Source organism: Triturus cristatus, chromosome 1_1 (assembly GCF_964204655.1).
Source record: "Triturus cristatus chromosome 1_1, aTriCri1.1, whole genome shotgun sequence".
Classification (NCBI taxonomy): Eukaryota; Metazoa; Chordata; class Amphibia; order Caudata; family Salamandridae; genus Triturus; species Triturus cristatus.
In genome coordinates this window covers 62,034,149-62,051,152 of record NC_140579.1, presented here as the reverse complement: position 1 = coordinate 62,051,152, position 17,004 = coordinate 62,034,149, and the positions used below count along the sequence as shown (strand labels likewise).

Sequence of the window (17,004 nt, the reverse complement as noted above, 5' to 3'; positions counted from 1 at the left end):
GCACTGACCTGAGGTAGAAATGTTTATTCCCACTCAGACATTCCTAAGGCTAGACAGGGCCCCTGGGAACATGGACTGAGATTGGACTTCCCAAGAGATGCACCTCGGCTTTCCGGCATTCACGTCACAACCAAATGTGTCTCGTCCACAGCACTTCTGATCAGAACCTTAGCTGTTACCCCCATATCCTGGCTGAGGTCTAGTAGGAATAGGGAGGCGGCATCTGTGGACAGCTAAAGCCAAAGGCAGTCTCTGCAAATGTCTGTGGGAATATAAAAGACACAGCAAGATGTGCAGAGTGGTATCTGTGCATGAGTTTACCTGCTGCGGACTTACACCTGGAATAATAGCTGTATCTACACTCACTAATTCTACTAATGCCAACCAATCGAAGCATCTCTAAAGGACGGTGTCTACCTGGGTCTCTAAACTAGTACAGTATACCTTCTAGTAGCTCTGTCATTCTGTACCATCTGATACTGTGTGCTCACTTGTACAGTATACATTCTAGTAGCTAATTTACATTGTACCATCTAATGCAGTGTACTGACTAGTACATTATACCTTGGGGTAGCTCTACCACTCTGTACCATCTAATATAGTGTACTGACTAGTACAGTAGACTTTCGAGTAGCTCTGAAACTCCGTAACATCTAATGCCGAGTACTGATTAGGACAGTATACCTCCAAGCAGCTCTGTCACTCTGTTCCACCTAATGCAGTGAACTGATTTGTACAGTACACACTCTAATAGCTCTGTCATTCTGTATCCTCTAAAACAGTGTACTGACTGCTGCAGTATACCTTAGAGTAGCTGTCAGTTACTCTGAACTTTACTAGTGCGGTCACTCTATTCCAACTAATACAGTGTACTGACTAGTATAGTATACTATGTAGTAGCTCTGCCACTCCGTACCATCTAATGCAGGGTACTGAGTAGTAATGTATACCTTGGAGTAGCTCTGTTACTCTGTGCCATCTAGGGCAGTGTACCGTCTAGTACAGTATACCTTAGAATAGCTCTATCACCCTACACCATCAAATGCAGTGTACGACTAGTACTGTATACCTTCTAGTACATCTATTACTCTGCACAATCTAATGCAGTGCACTGATTAGTACAGTATACCTTCTAATAGCTCTGTCACTCTGTACTTTTCGCCCTAAGTGGGATGGGTATGCCCAGACATGGGTCCCTTGCTCACTGTGCCACTGGTTTCAAGGTAGCCTGTCTGAAGAAGGGTGACATACCCTGAACCCGGTCCCAGGATGCTTGTTTCTGGTCCAGGGAGGTCCTGGCCTGGCAGTTCGGTCTGGACTGTTCCCATGAGGCACAGGGTCAAGACTGATTTGCATATGGCTGGGTCCAAACTGGGGTGGCGTAGTGGGCAAAAGAACGATGGATTTAACCCAGATCTTTTGACTGGGGGAGAATGTCTGCATTATCAGCATTCCGTCCATCATTTGTTTGCTGTAACACTCCAGAATAGTATTATCACAGTTTGCCAGCCAAGGGGTCGCACTTTTAGCTAGGGGATTCTCATTTTCCGCCCCTTGTATACCGGGTTTTGCAGTATGTGTAGGGCTGTTCACAAAGTTACACAGTTCCCCATTACCATCACCATTTCCTTGATTTTGCTGTCTTTCCTGCCCAGCCTTTTCCTTTTCGCTCATGTCTAGGGGTAGAAACATGTTCGAGATGGAAGGTTGCGACCTCCCTACCTCTCCGAACGCCTGTAAGCGTCAGGGAATTGTCTTTACTGGAGACTCTATTTTTTCCTTTTACTGCTGTTCCTGTCCTCCGCACCAGCACAAGGGTCTTCCTTCCTGCCCTCCAATTTGGCATCTTTCTGTTTACAGCGTGATTGTATGGAGGTGGTAGCAGGGGCAGCCGTCCGTGGTTCCCCTTTTCCGCGAGCAGCCATCACCGCTAACTCTGCGGTCTGCGTTCCAGCCAGTGGAGCATTGCTGTATCCAGCCTGTCAGCAGCATCCGCGTTAGAGCCTCCCAGCGGCCAAAGCAGGTGCCCGTTCTTCCCCAGCACGAGCGTGTCCAGTGCCTGCCTTGTTGTTCTGCCGGAATAGGCCCATAGAGATCTCCGGTCAGACAATAGCCCCAGCACATAATCCAGTTTCACGGCATGGAGAAATATCCAGCGAGAGGAGAGAGGTGAGTGGTGGCCTCACTCAGACTTCATCTTGCCTCCTTCATTCCAATAAAACGTCGGCGCTCCGATCCTGCATTGCGTCGTCTTCGTAGGAAGCAGCCCTTACTTTATACCTTCTAGTATAAACCAAGAAGACCGTCAATGCACAATTCTCCATCTTTGACCCCTCCCAATCTGGATTCCGCAGCAACCACAGCACCGAGACCGCTCTACTCACCGCCACAGACTACATCCACACCCTCCTCTGTAGTATCTAATATAGAGTACTGACCAGCAACGCCAGCCAGCCCACCATCTCCTCCTGGACCCCAGTAACCACCGAAGACACCACTTCGACCATGAAAGACATCCACTCAGGGCCCCCCCCCGAACCCCAGCGTGCCACACATCTACCACAGAGCCGCCATCACCATCGCTCCAGAACTACGACGCACCATCAACGCCACCTTCAAGACCGGCATCTTCCCCGACGACTGGAAATGCACAGAAGTCAGACCTCTGCTCAAAAAGCCCTCCGCAGACCCCACGGACCTCAAGAACTACCAACCCATCTCCCTCCTCCCCTTCGCGGCCAAAGTCACGAGAAGACCGTCAATGTACAACTAACGAGATTCATTGGAGAAAACTCCATCCTCAACCCCTCTCAGTCCGGATTCCACAGCACCGAGACCTCTCTACTCGCCACCACAGGCGACACCCACACCCTCCTCGACCAAGGACACTCCACAGTCCTGATCCTACTCCACCTCTCGGCAGCGTTCGACACCGTCTCACAATCACCGCCAGACTCCCTGGCGCCGGCATACAAGGAACCGCCCTCGACTGGACCTGCTCGTTCCTCACCGGCATAACCCAAAGAATCAGACTGCCACCCTTCCTCGCCGAACCCACGGAAATCAACTGCGGAGTACCCCAAGGATCATCGCTCAGCCCCACGCTCTTCAACATCTACATGGCCCCCCTCACCGCCATCGTCAGACAGCACGGACTCAGCATAGTATCCTACGCCAACGAAACCCAGCTCATCCTCTCCCTCACCAAGGACCCCTTTACCGCAAGACTCAACTTCCAGGAAGCAATGAAGGACGTCGCATCCTGGATGAGCAGCAGCTGCCTAAAGCTCAACTCGGAGAAGACAGAGGTCCTCGTCCTCGGACCCTCCCCCTCTGCATGGGACAACACCTGGTGGCTCACCACCCTCAGCAGCCCTCCCACTCCCACGGACCACGCCCAAAACTTCGGCATCATACTAGACTCCTCCCTCTCCATTAACCGTCAGGTCAACGCCGTCGCCTCCTGCTGCTTCAACACCCTCCGCATCCTCCGAAAAACCTTCAAATGGATCTCCCCCGAATCAAGAAAGGCCGTCACCCACGCACTCATAACCAGCAGACTGGACTACGGAAACACCCTCTACGCCGGGATCAACAAGTCTCTGCTCCGCAAGCTCCAGACCATACAGAACACCGCAGCCAGACTCGTCCTCGGTATCCTTCGACATGAACACATCACCTAACATCTGCGGAACCTCTATTGGCTCCCCGTTGAGAAGAGAGTTACTTTCAAGATACTCATCCATGCCTACAAATGCCTTCACAACATCGGACCCCAATACCTCAACAAGAGAATTTCCTTCCACCTACCCTAGAGAAACCGCCGACCTCGCCGAAACCCTGCGCATCCACAGAGCCAGAAGACGTAGAAGAGCATTCTCCAATATTGTGGCCAAGACCTTGAACGAGCTCCCGATCGACATCAAATGTGCCCCAACCTGAACAGCTTCAAGGAAGACAGTTAAAACCGGGCTCTTCAACTGAACGGAGCTGTTCACCCCCTCTTTGCCCCCCCCCCTGCCCCCCCTCCCCAGCGCCTTGAGACCCTCATTGTGCTTACAGCTCCCCTGATTGATTGATCAGTACAGTATGCCTTGGAGTGACTCTGTTACTTTGTACTATCTAATTCTGTGTACTGGCAAGTACAGTATGAATTGGAGTGGCCCTGTAACTCGGTAACATCCAATACAGTGTACTTACTAGTATAGTACACCTTCTGGCAGCTATGCCACTCTGTACCATCTAGTGCAGTATACTGACTAGTACAGTATTCCTTCTAGTAGCTCTCTTACTCTGTACCACCCAGTGCAGTGTAATGCCTAGTACTGTTTACCTTGTAGTAGCTCTGTCACTCGGTACCATCTAATGCAGTGTACTGAGTAGTACTGTATACCTTCTAGTAGCTCTCATACTGTGTACCATCTAATATAGAGTATTGACTAGTACAGAATGCCTTGAAGTAGCTCTGTCACTCTGTGCCATCTAAAACAGTGTACTGACTAGTACAGTATACCTTCTAGTAGCTCTGTCACTCTGTACAAACTAATGTAGTGTATTGACTAGTACTTTATACCTTCTAGTAGCTCTCCTACTCTGCACCAGCCAATGCAGTGTACTGACAAGTGCAATATACCTTGGAGTAGTTCTGTCATTCTGTGTCATCTAATGCAGTGTACTCACTAGTACTGTATAACTTAAAGTAGCTCTGGTACTGTGTACCATCTAATGTAGGGTACTGACCTGTACAGTATGCCTTAGACTGACTTTGTTACTGTGTACTATTTATTGCAGTGTACTGAGTAGTACAGTATACCTTGGAGTAGCTCTGTTACTTTGTTCCATCTACTGCCGTGTACTAACTAGTGTAGTATGCCTTGGAGTGGCTCTGTTTCTTTGTAACATACAATTCAGTGTACTGACCAGTACAGTACACCTTCTGGTAGCTCTGTCGCACTGTACCATCTAATACAGTGTGGGGACTACTACAGTGTACCTCCTAGTAGCTCTCTTGCTCTGCACTATGGACTATCTAATGTAGCGTACTGACTAGTACTGTATCCCTTGGAGTAGCTCTGTCACTCTGTGCCATCTAATGCAGTGTTCGAGGCATGTGGGCTGCTGAATTCATATCTGTGCATAGATCGCCGCCTAGTGTTGGGTCCGGATGATTGCACATTGTTGTCCTGGAAGAGTCTTCGAAGTATCACGAGATAGGTGACTCCTCCCCTGGACCATAGTGCGCATGGGCATCCTCTCCATCCTTAGATTGTTTTTTTCCGCCATTGGGTTCAGATGTGCTTATCTTAGCTCAAGTTAGGAAAATTCAGTTTAAGGCCAAAAGGCCTTTAGTTATCGTCGGTACTGTTCCCGTTCGGTGTCGACTAGTTTCTTTAGTGCTTTAGCACCTTCTTACAGCTTTTCTGATCCGCTTGGTCCGAACATCAAACTTCGATCGACGATGGAATCGAGGACTCCATTCAAAAGGTGTCCTTTATGCCACACGAAATACCCACACATCGACTTCCACCCGGTATGCAACAAATGTCTCTCACCGGATCACGATGAGTCGAAATGTATGGCCTGTGCCCGATTCCGCTCGAAGAAGACTCTCCGGAATCGACGGGCAGTGAGATTGGAGGCGCAGCAATCGGCGCCTGCCCCGACTAACATCTTTAGCACCGAAGACGAGGACGCTGAGAGCGTGGAAGACGTAGACTCCAGCCCCGCTTCCGAACACGATTCCCGATCGGAAGACGACGATGAGGTGATCTTTCAGAGAGAAGAAATCGTCGAAGAGGTAGGAGACTACGATGAGGCCTTTGGGGCCGAGGAAGATAGCTCCAGCGAGGAGCTAGGCCCACCCGTCGCTACGGAGGCCGAACAAATAAGTCGTCATAAGGCTCCGGTCGAGGGATCGCCTTCGGGCCTAACCCGAGATCAATCTCACGGTTCTTCGGCCCCGCCTTCAGGCCCGGCCTCGAACATTTTGCAAGAGCCATTATTATTGAAGACGACTGGATTCTATTCAGTGAAACCGAAACCATCCATCACACCAGTTCCATCGAAAACGAAAGTGAAACTGGTTGTGATCGGCTCGAAGGCCTCGAAGCCCTCCACTCCTTCGACGCCGGCAAAGGTCATCGGCTCCGACCACGCAAAAAGGGATTTCGTTGCCGAGCTCACCGCAGCGGATACGGGTGCAGAGGCAAAGAAAAAGGCCCTCGGTCCCCACAAGGCACCTCGCCCTCTGGCACCGAAGACATCGGCCCCGACCACCAAGTCTGCGTCGACGTCTAAAATGGTGGCGCCTGCCAAGTCATCGACTCCAACAAGCGTCGATACCTCCCTTCGGATCGATGACCCCATGACTGCAAAAAAGTCGGGGGCCGCTTCGACGCCTACCTCCAAAGTGCCGACCGGCTCCAAAGAGCCATCTGCGTTCACCGTGCAACAGGTCTCGGCATCGTTGCAACGCATCAGAGAACAGGCAGCCCTCCACTCTACGTCGGGTCCCGAGACGCACAAGGCTTCGAAGACACCCTCGGCGCCGAGCAACATCACGTTTGGGTTGCCGCCGCCCACGGCGCCGAAACTGTTCGAGATTCGGACACATGTCCGCCGAACACAGTCCCCATCCACAGGACAAACAGATCTCGAGCCTTCACAGCCACGATTTATCGACGCCAACACTGGTAGGTTGATTCTCGGCAAGCGGAAGATCACACCAGAGAAGGGATTGGACTCCTATAAAATTCTTCTCAAACACAAATTACCAGCAGGGTCAGAGTCAGTGCTTCATGAACACTTTCAGCCCTTCCATCAGGATCCACCGTCCTTTTCTCCTACGCCTTCAGAGGCAGACGCAGTAGAGGACTATGTAGGGGATGATACCACCTACTCTGGGGATATCGATCCTGATGATCACCTGCAAGACCCAGATCAGGCATGGGATGACCCCACAGACCAGGGTATCGCACCAGATACCCATGACACGCAGCTTTATAACATAAAGACATCTCCCACAGAGGACACTGCTGCCTTTAATGCCCTCATAGAACGGGCTGCTGTCAATCATGGAGTAGAACTCCATTCTGACACTGTCGAAGAAGACTTCTTGGTGGACACTTTCGCCTCTTCCGAAAGAACTGTCAAAACTCTGCCCATGTTAAAAGGAGTTCTCAAGCCTGCAAAAGACATTTTTAAAGAAACAACCAGGGCGCTGGTGCTAAACCCCAGGATTGAAAAAAAATACAAGCCTTCACCCGGAGACCCTATGTACATTAGGGGTCAGTTACCTTTGGACTCCATGGTGGTTGCTAATGCTCGCAAAAGAGCCCACTCACAAACGGGTGATGCTCCTCCCCCAGACAAGGAGTCCAAAGTGCTGGAGACATCAGGCAAACGGATTGCAGCGCAAGCAGCAAACATCTGGCGCATTGCCAACACACAGGCACTCCTGGCCCATTATGATAGGTCCCACTACGACACACTAGAATCACTGCTACAACATTTGCCAGATGAATACAAAGAGGCAGCGGAGCTCCTTATCAGAGAGGGACAACTCCTTACCAATGCGTCCATCAAATGCGGACTGGATGCAGCCGACACTGCAGCGAGGGCGATCAACACAAGCGTCATGTTAAGACGGCATGCATGGTTGAGAATCTCAGGCTTCAAGCCGGAGATTCAGAACAATATCCTAAATCAACCGGTCAACCCAGACTATTTATTTGGGCCTGAAGTTGACACTACCCTCGAGAAAATTAAAAAAGACACTGACACTGCGAAATTAATGGGGGCTCTGCAGACGCAGCAGTTTCGTAGTGGCTCCTTTCGTCGCCCCGGGAATAGAGGAGCAGCTAGAGGTCAGGGGTCACAGCAGCAATACACTAAAGGAGGCACACAAAGTACCTATGACAAAACCAACAGAGGTGGATATCGTGGCTCCAGTACCAAGGGCAGAGGACGTGGTTACGGCAACACCAGGTCCTCCCCCAAAAACAAACAGTGACGCCCTCTCCCTGCCCCCCGACCACATAACACCTGTCGGGGGGAGACTCCAACGGTTCCTGTCAGCGTGGAAAGCCATCACCACAGACAGGTGGGTCAGGGACATTATCCAGCACGGTTACTGTCTCGAATTAACGTCCACTCCACCCAACATACCGCCAAAGCACTGTCCTATGTCCGTAGAGCACTTGGCATTATTGCAGCAGGAAGTGCTAAGTATGCTGCAAAAAGGTGCAATAGAGGTCGTGCCCGTCAACCAGCAGGGGACAGGGGTGTACTCTCTGTACTTCTTAATCCCAAAAAAGGACGGGTCGCTCAGACCTATACTAGACCTGAGACCCCTCAACCGCTACATTCTCTCAGAGCATTTCCATATGCTCACCCTACAGCAGGTTCTCCCGCTACTCAGTCAGGGAGACTTCCTAGCCACACTGGACCTAAAAGATGCGTATTTCCACATACCCATACACCCTTCACACAGGAAATATCTCAGGTTCACTATCCAGGGGCATCACTATCAGTTCAAAGTTCTCCGCTTCGGAGTAACGACAGCACCCAGGCTCTTTACCAAGTGCCGAGCAACAGTGGCGGCACATCTACGAAGACAACACATTCATGTCTTCCCTTACCTGGACAACTGGCTTGTTCAGGCAAAGTCAGCCCAGCAATGTGCCAGCCACATGTCCCTCACCATTCACCTTCTTCACAGTCTGGGATTCTCACTAAATTACCCAAAATCACATCTCCAACCCGCACACGTACGACAGTACCTGGGCGCGACCATAAACACTCTGGCAGCCACAGCTCAGCCAAATTTAGTGAGGATCAACAGCATGCAACTGCTGATCTCAAAGTTCCAACCTCAACACTCCCTTCCTGCGCGAGTGTTCATGCAGTTGATAGGCATGATGGCCTCCTGCATTTTCATAGTCCCGCACGCGAGACTACATATGCGCCCGCTTCAGGAGTGCTTGGCACGTCAATGGAATCAGGCTCACGGGCAATTAAAAGACCTAGGGCCTCATGTAGGTAAATAAATTTTACCGGTTCGTAAATACCGAGCCGTACCGAATCGGTAAATTAGAATCGGTAAGTTATATGTAGGTAAAAATTCGGTAACAGTTACCGATTCGGTAACATTCGGTAAATACGAATCGGAATTCACCGAATCGGTAAATACCGAGGTGGTATTTAGCGATTCGGAAAATACCGAGGATACTACCACCTTCCCTTAACTAAGTAGCCAATATCATAATCATGTTATTATAGAAGGCCTCTCAGGCTTGAATAGGGGACCCCATACCTCAAAAATCAGCTCAGTGAAATCACATCACAGGAGCATCAGGAGCCGTCTCGCAGGAAGGCTCGTCTTCGGTCTGAACAATAAACATGATGTCTGTGATATGAAAAGCACCAACTGTCAGGTATGTGCAGCTGCGCGTGTGCCATGGCTAAATCGTGGGTCGAACAACCTAGAGTGGAAAACATGCATTGTGTAAAATTCCAGACTGTGTGTCACAGCATGTACAGACCAAGGTCGCTGCGCAGAGCTTGGGATGGGAACAACAGAATGCACTCGTCTGAAGGAAGTCTCGAGACAGCAGTTTAATCAAGAAAGAACATGTACACGCAGTGTCGTGTGCAAAGACAAAAATATGGCTACATAACATTCAACGTGGTCATGCTAACTGAACAATGTATGTACGTATTCAGGGAGAACTCACTACACGCCCCCTTGAGCGAAGCAATATGTAATAGGCAAGAAAAGAGAGAACGCAGAGTTCAGTTTCGTCAGAGCAGAACAAGGCGTAACCAATGCAGCGCCAAAGTCCTAAAGTCCAATTAATTGCAGCATAACATTCCAAAAAACACAATGCAAGTATAGTGAAAAACTCAAGCCGACCATCAGGAAGAGAAAAACGAGAAATAAAAGAAATGAATGTTGCGCCAGGGTGCTGTCCAGTAGCACAGGCGCAATGGACGACAATCCAGTTAATCCATGAATGTATAGGCAGCATATGTGGCCACGGCTTCCAACAAGAAATCATTTTCAGGGCCACTAAAAGTCTCAGCCATCCAATTGAGTGAAGAAAAGGAACATACGTGTTCTCCAACCAACGGAGCCTCTAGCACAATCAGAGGGCACCCGGAATGTTCCTCCAAATAGCTCATGGACAAGAAGTCGTAGGCTGCCGCTGAGATGTCCCAATTACCCAGGATACCATGCGCCGCACCACACGCCATGATCCGGACACCAGAACAGGCCAACTCGTGAGACACTAAGGGCCGCATCAGTCGATCGAAATCCGGCACCGGAGACACCATGTTGGTCAAGCACAAATCCAGAGGCCATTCAAAGGGACAATCCAGGCAGTGTAATACAGGTTGTACGCAGGTGAAGTAGGAATACCTGAAGGATAATCCATAAGCCAGGCTCAAAGTCGCCAATGGCAAAGTCCCATAGAAGTCAAGCATCCTATCACGAAGAAGATGCAGACGGGACAGGTGCTCGTGTGGCACAGAAGGAGCAGCCATTCCGGAGTATGAAAAGGAAAAGCAGCACACCTGCCACTAGCGCCAGAAGCAGCGGAACACCTCCAAAGATGCTCGAGAAAAGTGAATGTACAAATGCCGGAATTACACCAAAAATAGTTTGGAAAGAGGTCACGAGACCCGAGCCCACATGTTTAAAAAAATTGAGCCAGGCCGGTCGTGGACGAGGCATTGATAATACTTTGGATCAAAGAGCCGAAATGCAGGGGGAGGTCAGTATTCAGAGGCGCCTGTTCCTCAGTGCGCGTAGTAGCAACGTGAAGGACAAATATTTCACGAGAGGAAGTCAAAGGCACCTCTTTGTGGGACAATGGCGCTCTATTCTGCTCAACTTGTTGAACTCTGCTTTCAAGGTTGGAATCGAAGGCCAGATGGAAACATCCCGCCGCCCATGCGGGGGTGGGAAAAGAACAGTATTGCAGCAGACAACTTTATGCGAGACAGTTATGTACGGGATTCCCACTCACATCCCGCAGCAAGCTTCATTAATCATAATTAAATGAATACCGTTTGCAAGCAGAGTGAAAGAAGGTGTAATCACAGGCACTGGGATACCTCGTAGGACGCACGCCGAAATCGGGGCTTGTACATTGCATGCGCCGTGTACTTGCATGTGCCTATTGTCTCATGTATGAATCCTAGAAGTGAGAGTGCTAGAGCTATTATCCATAACGGCTAAGGCCTTCTCCATGTTTGCTTGGTCAATAGCTCTCAATCTGGAAGCCGCCTCACTGTGCGACAACTTGCAGTCTTCGTTGTATATAGCATACGCCCACCTTTTGGTTCAGCCACCCACAGGACCATTCCCAAAATCATTCAATTCGGTATGCACATTGATGGAGTGGGTGGACTTCCTGATCCTGTTGATGTGCTCTGTGTCAGCTGGTGGACAGATTGGGATGTGTGTACCATCAATGCAGCCAATGAAATGGGGGAACTGTGCCATGTGAGAAATGTCTGTTTTTGTTTCCTGCAGTGCAGCCTGTGTGTTGTGGAAGCTGATGTAGTGGTGCATTCTCTGCATCATGGCATCCAGGAAATTCCTGAAGGAACGGGACGGGCAACTCTGGGATACCCCACCCACCGCAGCTGTCACCACCTGATAACTGCCGGATGCCAACAGAAGTGGGCTGCAGAGCACCTGCACATGTGGGGGTATGGCGTGCGCCCTTCTTATTGGCTGGTCCAGGAGTGGGTGCAGGTCCCTGATTTAGTCCATGATGGTTTCGGGGTGTAGCCTGTACCTGTCATGTATCTCTGCATCAGTCAGCTGGAATAGTGTGATGCGCTGTCTGTAGATGCGTTCCTCCCGTCGCCAAACCCTCAGTCCTGCTGCCTATAGATGTAGGCGCCTTGCAATGACGTACATAGCGAGCATGTTGTCCACGCTGTTGCATTTTGGGATTGCTTATCTGCACTGTTGATGGTTACCACCTGCTTTCAATCCGTGTTAATTACCGACTCTAATTTACCGATTTTCTTGGATTTCTTAATTTCCGAGTGCTCCTACATGTCATGTTAATTTTTACCACTTCATATTTACCACTTCATATTTACCGATTCGTTAATTATGTATTCGGTAAATCTGAATCGGTATTTTGGAATTCGGTAAATATGAATCGGTATTTACCGCCTCATATTTACCGAAAAGTGGTTTTTGGACTCCTACATCTCACTTGTCTGAATACCGGTCGGTAACGGCATATTTACCGAAAATCGGCAGTTACCGACCTGTATTTGGCTACCTACATGAGGCCCCTAGTGTTGGTGAGCGGTCGGGCATACAACTCTCTGCATTGGTGGACTCCACAAAACCTTTGCAGGGGCCGACCGTTCCAAGAGCCTGTTCCACAAATAATACTGACAGCGGACGCCTCTCTCCAGGGTTGGGGAGCTCATATACTCACTTACACAGTGCAGGGACTATGGACAACGCAACAAAAGAAGATGCACATCAACGTTCTGGAACTGATGGCAATCTTCCTAGCCATGAAGGCATTCAAAGTACACTTGTGCAACAAAGTCGTATTGATCCGGACGGACAACATGACTGCCATGTACTACATACAGAAGCAGGGAGGAACACACTCTCCACAGTTGTCTCACCTGGCTCAGAGCATGTGGAAGTGGGCCATTCAGAGGAACATATTCCTCATGGCGGAACACCTCCCCGGCAAGGACAACCAGATGGCGGATCTGCTCAGCAGACACAGCCACCAGATGCACGAGTGGGAGCTACACCCGTCAGTACTCCAACCGTACTTCCAACAGTGGGGTCATCCAGAGATAGACCTATTCGCCACAAACGAAAACGCAAAATGCCAAAGCTTTGCCGCCAGGTTCCCACACCCACAGTCGCAGGGCAATGCGATATGGATGAACTGGTCCGGCAGATTTGCGTACGCTTTTCCCCCAGCGCCACTAATACCTCTAGTGGCACGCAAACTGCGACAGCACTCACTGACACTCATCCTAGTTGCTCCCACATGGGCGCGCCAACCATGGTACAGCACCTTTCTAGAACTTTCCGTGGTGCCGCATCCAAGGCTGCGGATCAAACCCGCACTTTTAACGCAGAACCATGGCGAGATTCAGCACCCAGATCCGCAACAGCTGAACCTGGCAATCTGGCTCCTGAAGTCTTAGAGTTTGGCTACCTAAACCTGCCACCTGAATGGAAGAGGTTTGTCATTTACTGCAACAACAATGACATTAACCCGCTGGACGCATCCATTCAAAATATCATCTGTTACCTCTTACACCTATACCGATGCAATCTGGCGTACAACTCAATACGTATCCATTTAACCGCCATAGCGGCCTATCTCCAAAACAGGCAGCACCTCTCTTTATTCAGAGTGCCTGCCATCAAAGCCTTCTTGGAGGGACTCAAACGAGTAATTCCCCCAAGACACCCACCGGCACCAGTGTGGATCCTCAATTTGGTCCTCACCAGATTAATGGGTCCACCCTTTGAACCTCTCCATTCATGTGAGATTCAGTTCCTCACCTGGAAAGTAGCTTTCCTAGTAGCAATCACTTCGTTAAGAAGAGTTAGTGAACTCCAGGCACTAACCATTCAAGAGCCATTTATACAGGTTCACGCAAACAGGGTTGTACTACGTACCAACCCCAAATTCATGCCCAAAGTCATATCGCAGTTCCACATTAATCAAACTATCGAACTGCCTGTTTTCTTTCAAAATCCACAGAATGTCGCAGAGAGAATGCTCCATACACTAGATGTAAAGAGGGCCCTCATGTACTATATAGACAGAACTAAGGACTTTAGGAAAACAAAACAACTTTTCGTTGCCTTTTCTCCACAACACAAGGGCCACGCCATTTCCAAAGCAGGTATAGCCAGATGGATCGTTAAATGTATTCAAATTTGCTATCAAAAAGCTAAACGCACATTAACGATTCCCCCAAGAGCCCACTCAACACGAAAGTTAGGGGCATCCATGGCTTTCCTAGGAAACATTCCTTTACAGGAAATATGTAGAGCAGCCACATGGTCCACTATACATACATTTACCAAACACTACTGTGTAGATGTACACTCAAAACAGCAGGCAGCTGTAGGACAGACTGTTCTCAAAACTCTTTTTCAGACTGCTGCAGCTGGCACGGGCAGCCGCCGCTAATAAGAGGTACTGCTATGTATTCTATGCACAGATATGAATTCAGCAGCCCACATGCCTCGAACTGAATATGCTACTTACCAGTATGCATCTGTTCTTGGCATGTAGGGCTGCTGACATTCATATCGCCCACCCTCCTCCCCGGCGCCTGTAGCGGCTGCAGCACTCAGAATTACTGTATAGCATGGTCATCACTTACTGTATCTACTCCATCACTGCCACAATGGCGAAAAACAATCTAAGGATGGAGAGGATGCCCATGCGCACTGTGGTCCAGGGGAGGAGTCACCTATCCCAGGATACTTCGAAGACTCTTCCAGGACAACAATGTGCAAACATCCGGACCCAACACTAGGCGGCGATCTATGCACAGATATGAATGTCAGCAGCCCTACATGCCAAGAACAGGTGCATACTGGTAAGTAGCATATTCAATACTGACTACTACATTATACCTTCTAGTAGCTCTCTTACTCTGTACTATCTAATATAGAGTACCATCTAATGGATTACTACGGTACACTTCTAGTACCTCTGTCACTCTGACAGGTAATGCAGTGTACTGACTAGTACTGTTTACCTCGTAGTAGCTCTGTCACTCTGTGCCATCTAATACAGTGTACTGACTAGTACGGTACACTTCTAGTTGATCTGTTACTCTGTGCAATCCAACTCAGTGTACTGACTAGTGCTATATAACTTCTAGTTGCTCTCTTTGTCTGTGCAATATTATACAGTGTACTGACTAGTACAGTATACGTTCCAGTACCTCTGTCACTCTGTGACAGGTAATGCAGTGTACTGACTAGTACTGTACACCTTGGAGTAGCTCTTTCACTCCATACCATCTAATTCAGTGTATTGACTAGTACAGTACACTTTTAGTACCTCTCTTACTCTGTGCCGTCTCATGCAGTGTACTGACTAGTACTGTTTTCCTTGTTGTAGCTCTGTTACTCTGTACTATCTATTATAGAGTGCTGACTAGTACTGTATACCTTCTAGTAGCTCTCATACTGTGTACCATCTAATATAGAGTATTGATCAGTACAGAATGCCTTGAAGTGGGTCTCTCACTCTGTTCCATCTAATGCAGTGTACTTCTAGTAACTCTCTCACTGTGTAAATCAGTCTAGTGCCGCACGCTTTAGTGTAGTGAGCAGTCCAGTGCCGCACGCTTTAGTGTAGTGAGCACTCTATTGCCCCACGCTTTAGTGTAGTGATCAGTCTAGTGCCGCGCTCTCTAGCGCTGCGTGCTCCATCCAGGTGTGGTGTACATTAATCACATGTAAAACAGAAGCAGTAATTACAGCCTTTCTTTGTGTCGTTAAATCTCTAATTGTGAATCTCTTCTCTGCAGTGATGGTGACTCTGGATCCTGACACGGCTCATCCTCGGCTCCTCCTGTCTGAGGGGCGGAGACGTGTGAGACGGACGGACACCGCACAGACCCTGTCGGACCCCCCCAAGAGATTCACCTCCGGCCCCTGTGTGCTGGGGAGTGAGGGGTTCACCTCCGGCAGACATTACTGGGAGGTGCAGCCGCTGCAGGAGGGGGGAGGGTGGCATGTGGGGGTCGCAGCAGAGTCTGTGGACAGGAAGGGAGACTTCACATGCTCACCTGAGGGGGGAGTCTGGGGTGTGAAGGGGTGGGAGGGTCAGTACAAGGCTCTCACCTCCCCTGCGACCCCTCTGTCCCCTCGTGAGAAGCCCCTGAAGCTGGGGGTGTATCTGGACTACGAGGGGGGACGGCTGTCCCTGTACAATGCTGACTCCATGGAGCTTCTCTACTCCTTCCCGCAGGCGCCCTTCACACAGAGGCTCTTCCCCATCTTTGGTCTCTATCAAGGAACGAAGCTGAGGCTGGTGTGAGCCCCCCTCCATCCCCCCAACTGTCATCCACGGTTCAAACACCAACATTCCAAAGAACCTTCTTCACAAGGACCCTCTGACCTGTTTCCATGACAACCAGAAGCCTCACATGAAACTATGTATCTCTTTTCCTTGTACATTTTTAAAACAAGGGCAGACAATGTTTGTCATGTGAATTATGCACCAAACCGCATGTAACATATGATAAAGTCTCTGCAGAATTAAACAAGCATTGGCATAGCCAACAGGTCTCGGCTTTAGGAGCTTGTAAGTGTTTAGGTATGTTGTGGAGCAGTGTACTGCAAACTTGTTGTCTAGTGCAGTGACGTGGGGCAGTGGCATGGTGTGCTGTGTTGTTATAAAGTGTGTGTTGGTGGGATGCATGTGGGTAGTGTGCTGGGGTGCATGTGGGTGGCATATGCATCTTTACAACAAAAATCCCCAATTGTAATTAGATCAATAATGCTTGTCTACAAACTATTGAAAAGGCAATAAGGGTAAATGTAATATGCATGGCTCCATGGACCAATCTAACATGTTTATAATAGTAAAATATCGATTGAAAACAACGAAACTACCGGCCTGTTGTTAACTCTTACTTTGCTGTTTGTGTTTCCAAATTGTTAAATCTCTAACCGCATCGATTGGCGGCAATTTCCCAGAACACACAGTCACTCATTGCAATGATCTAGCAACTTTTTTTTTTTAAATGTCTGAAATTTACTATTCCCCATAAAGTACAATAAATGCACCAAATTCTACCCCCGAAAAAAAGACTCTAGACTCACCCACCGTTTGCCTCACAAACGCCCCCTCCGCATTACCAGATAAACTCTTCCAACACTTTTTTGTAAAGTGAAATCTAGTTCTGCTGTAGACTCCACACATCCCCACATGCTCCTTCAAGGATACAGCCACTAGCTAC

General features: G+C 49.2%; 1 protein-coding gene across 1 annotated transcript in view; it reads left to right on the top strand.

Moving 5' to 3' along the window:
• Positions 1 to 16,653, top strand: part of LOC146869411 (E3 ubiquitin-protein ligase TRIM39-like) — an 86,794-nt gene extending 70,141 nt beyond the window's left edge. Inside the window, exon 6 of the mRNA XM_085599779.1 lies at positions 15,568 to 16,653. Coding sequence (XP_085455905.1) covers positions 15,568 to 16,079 — 512 coding nt within the window. The 3' untranslated portion in view covers positions 16,080 to 16,653. The remainder of the gene's footprint in view (positions 1 to 15,567) is intronic.
• Positions 16,654 to 17,004: the final 351 nt, after the last annotated feature.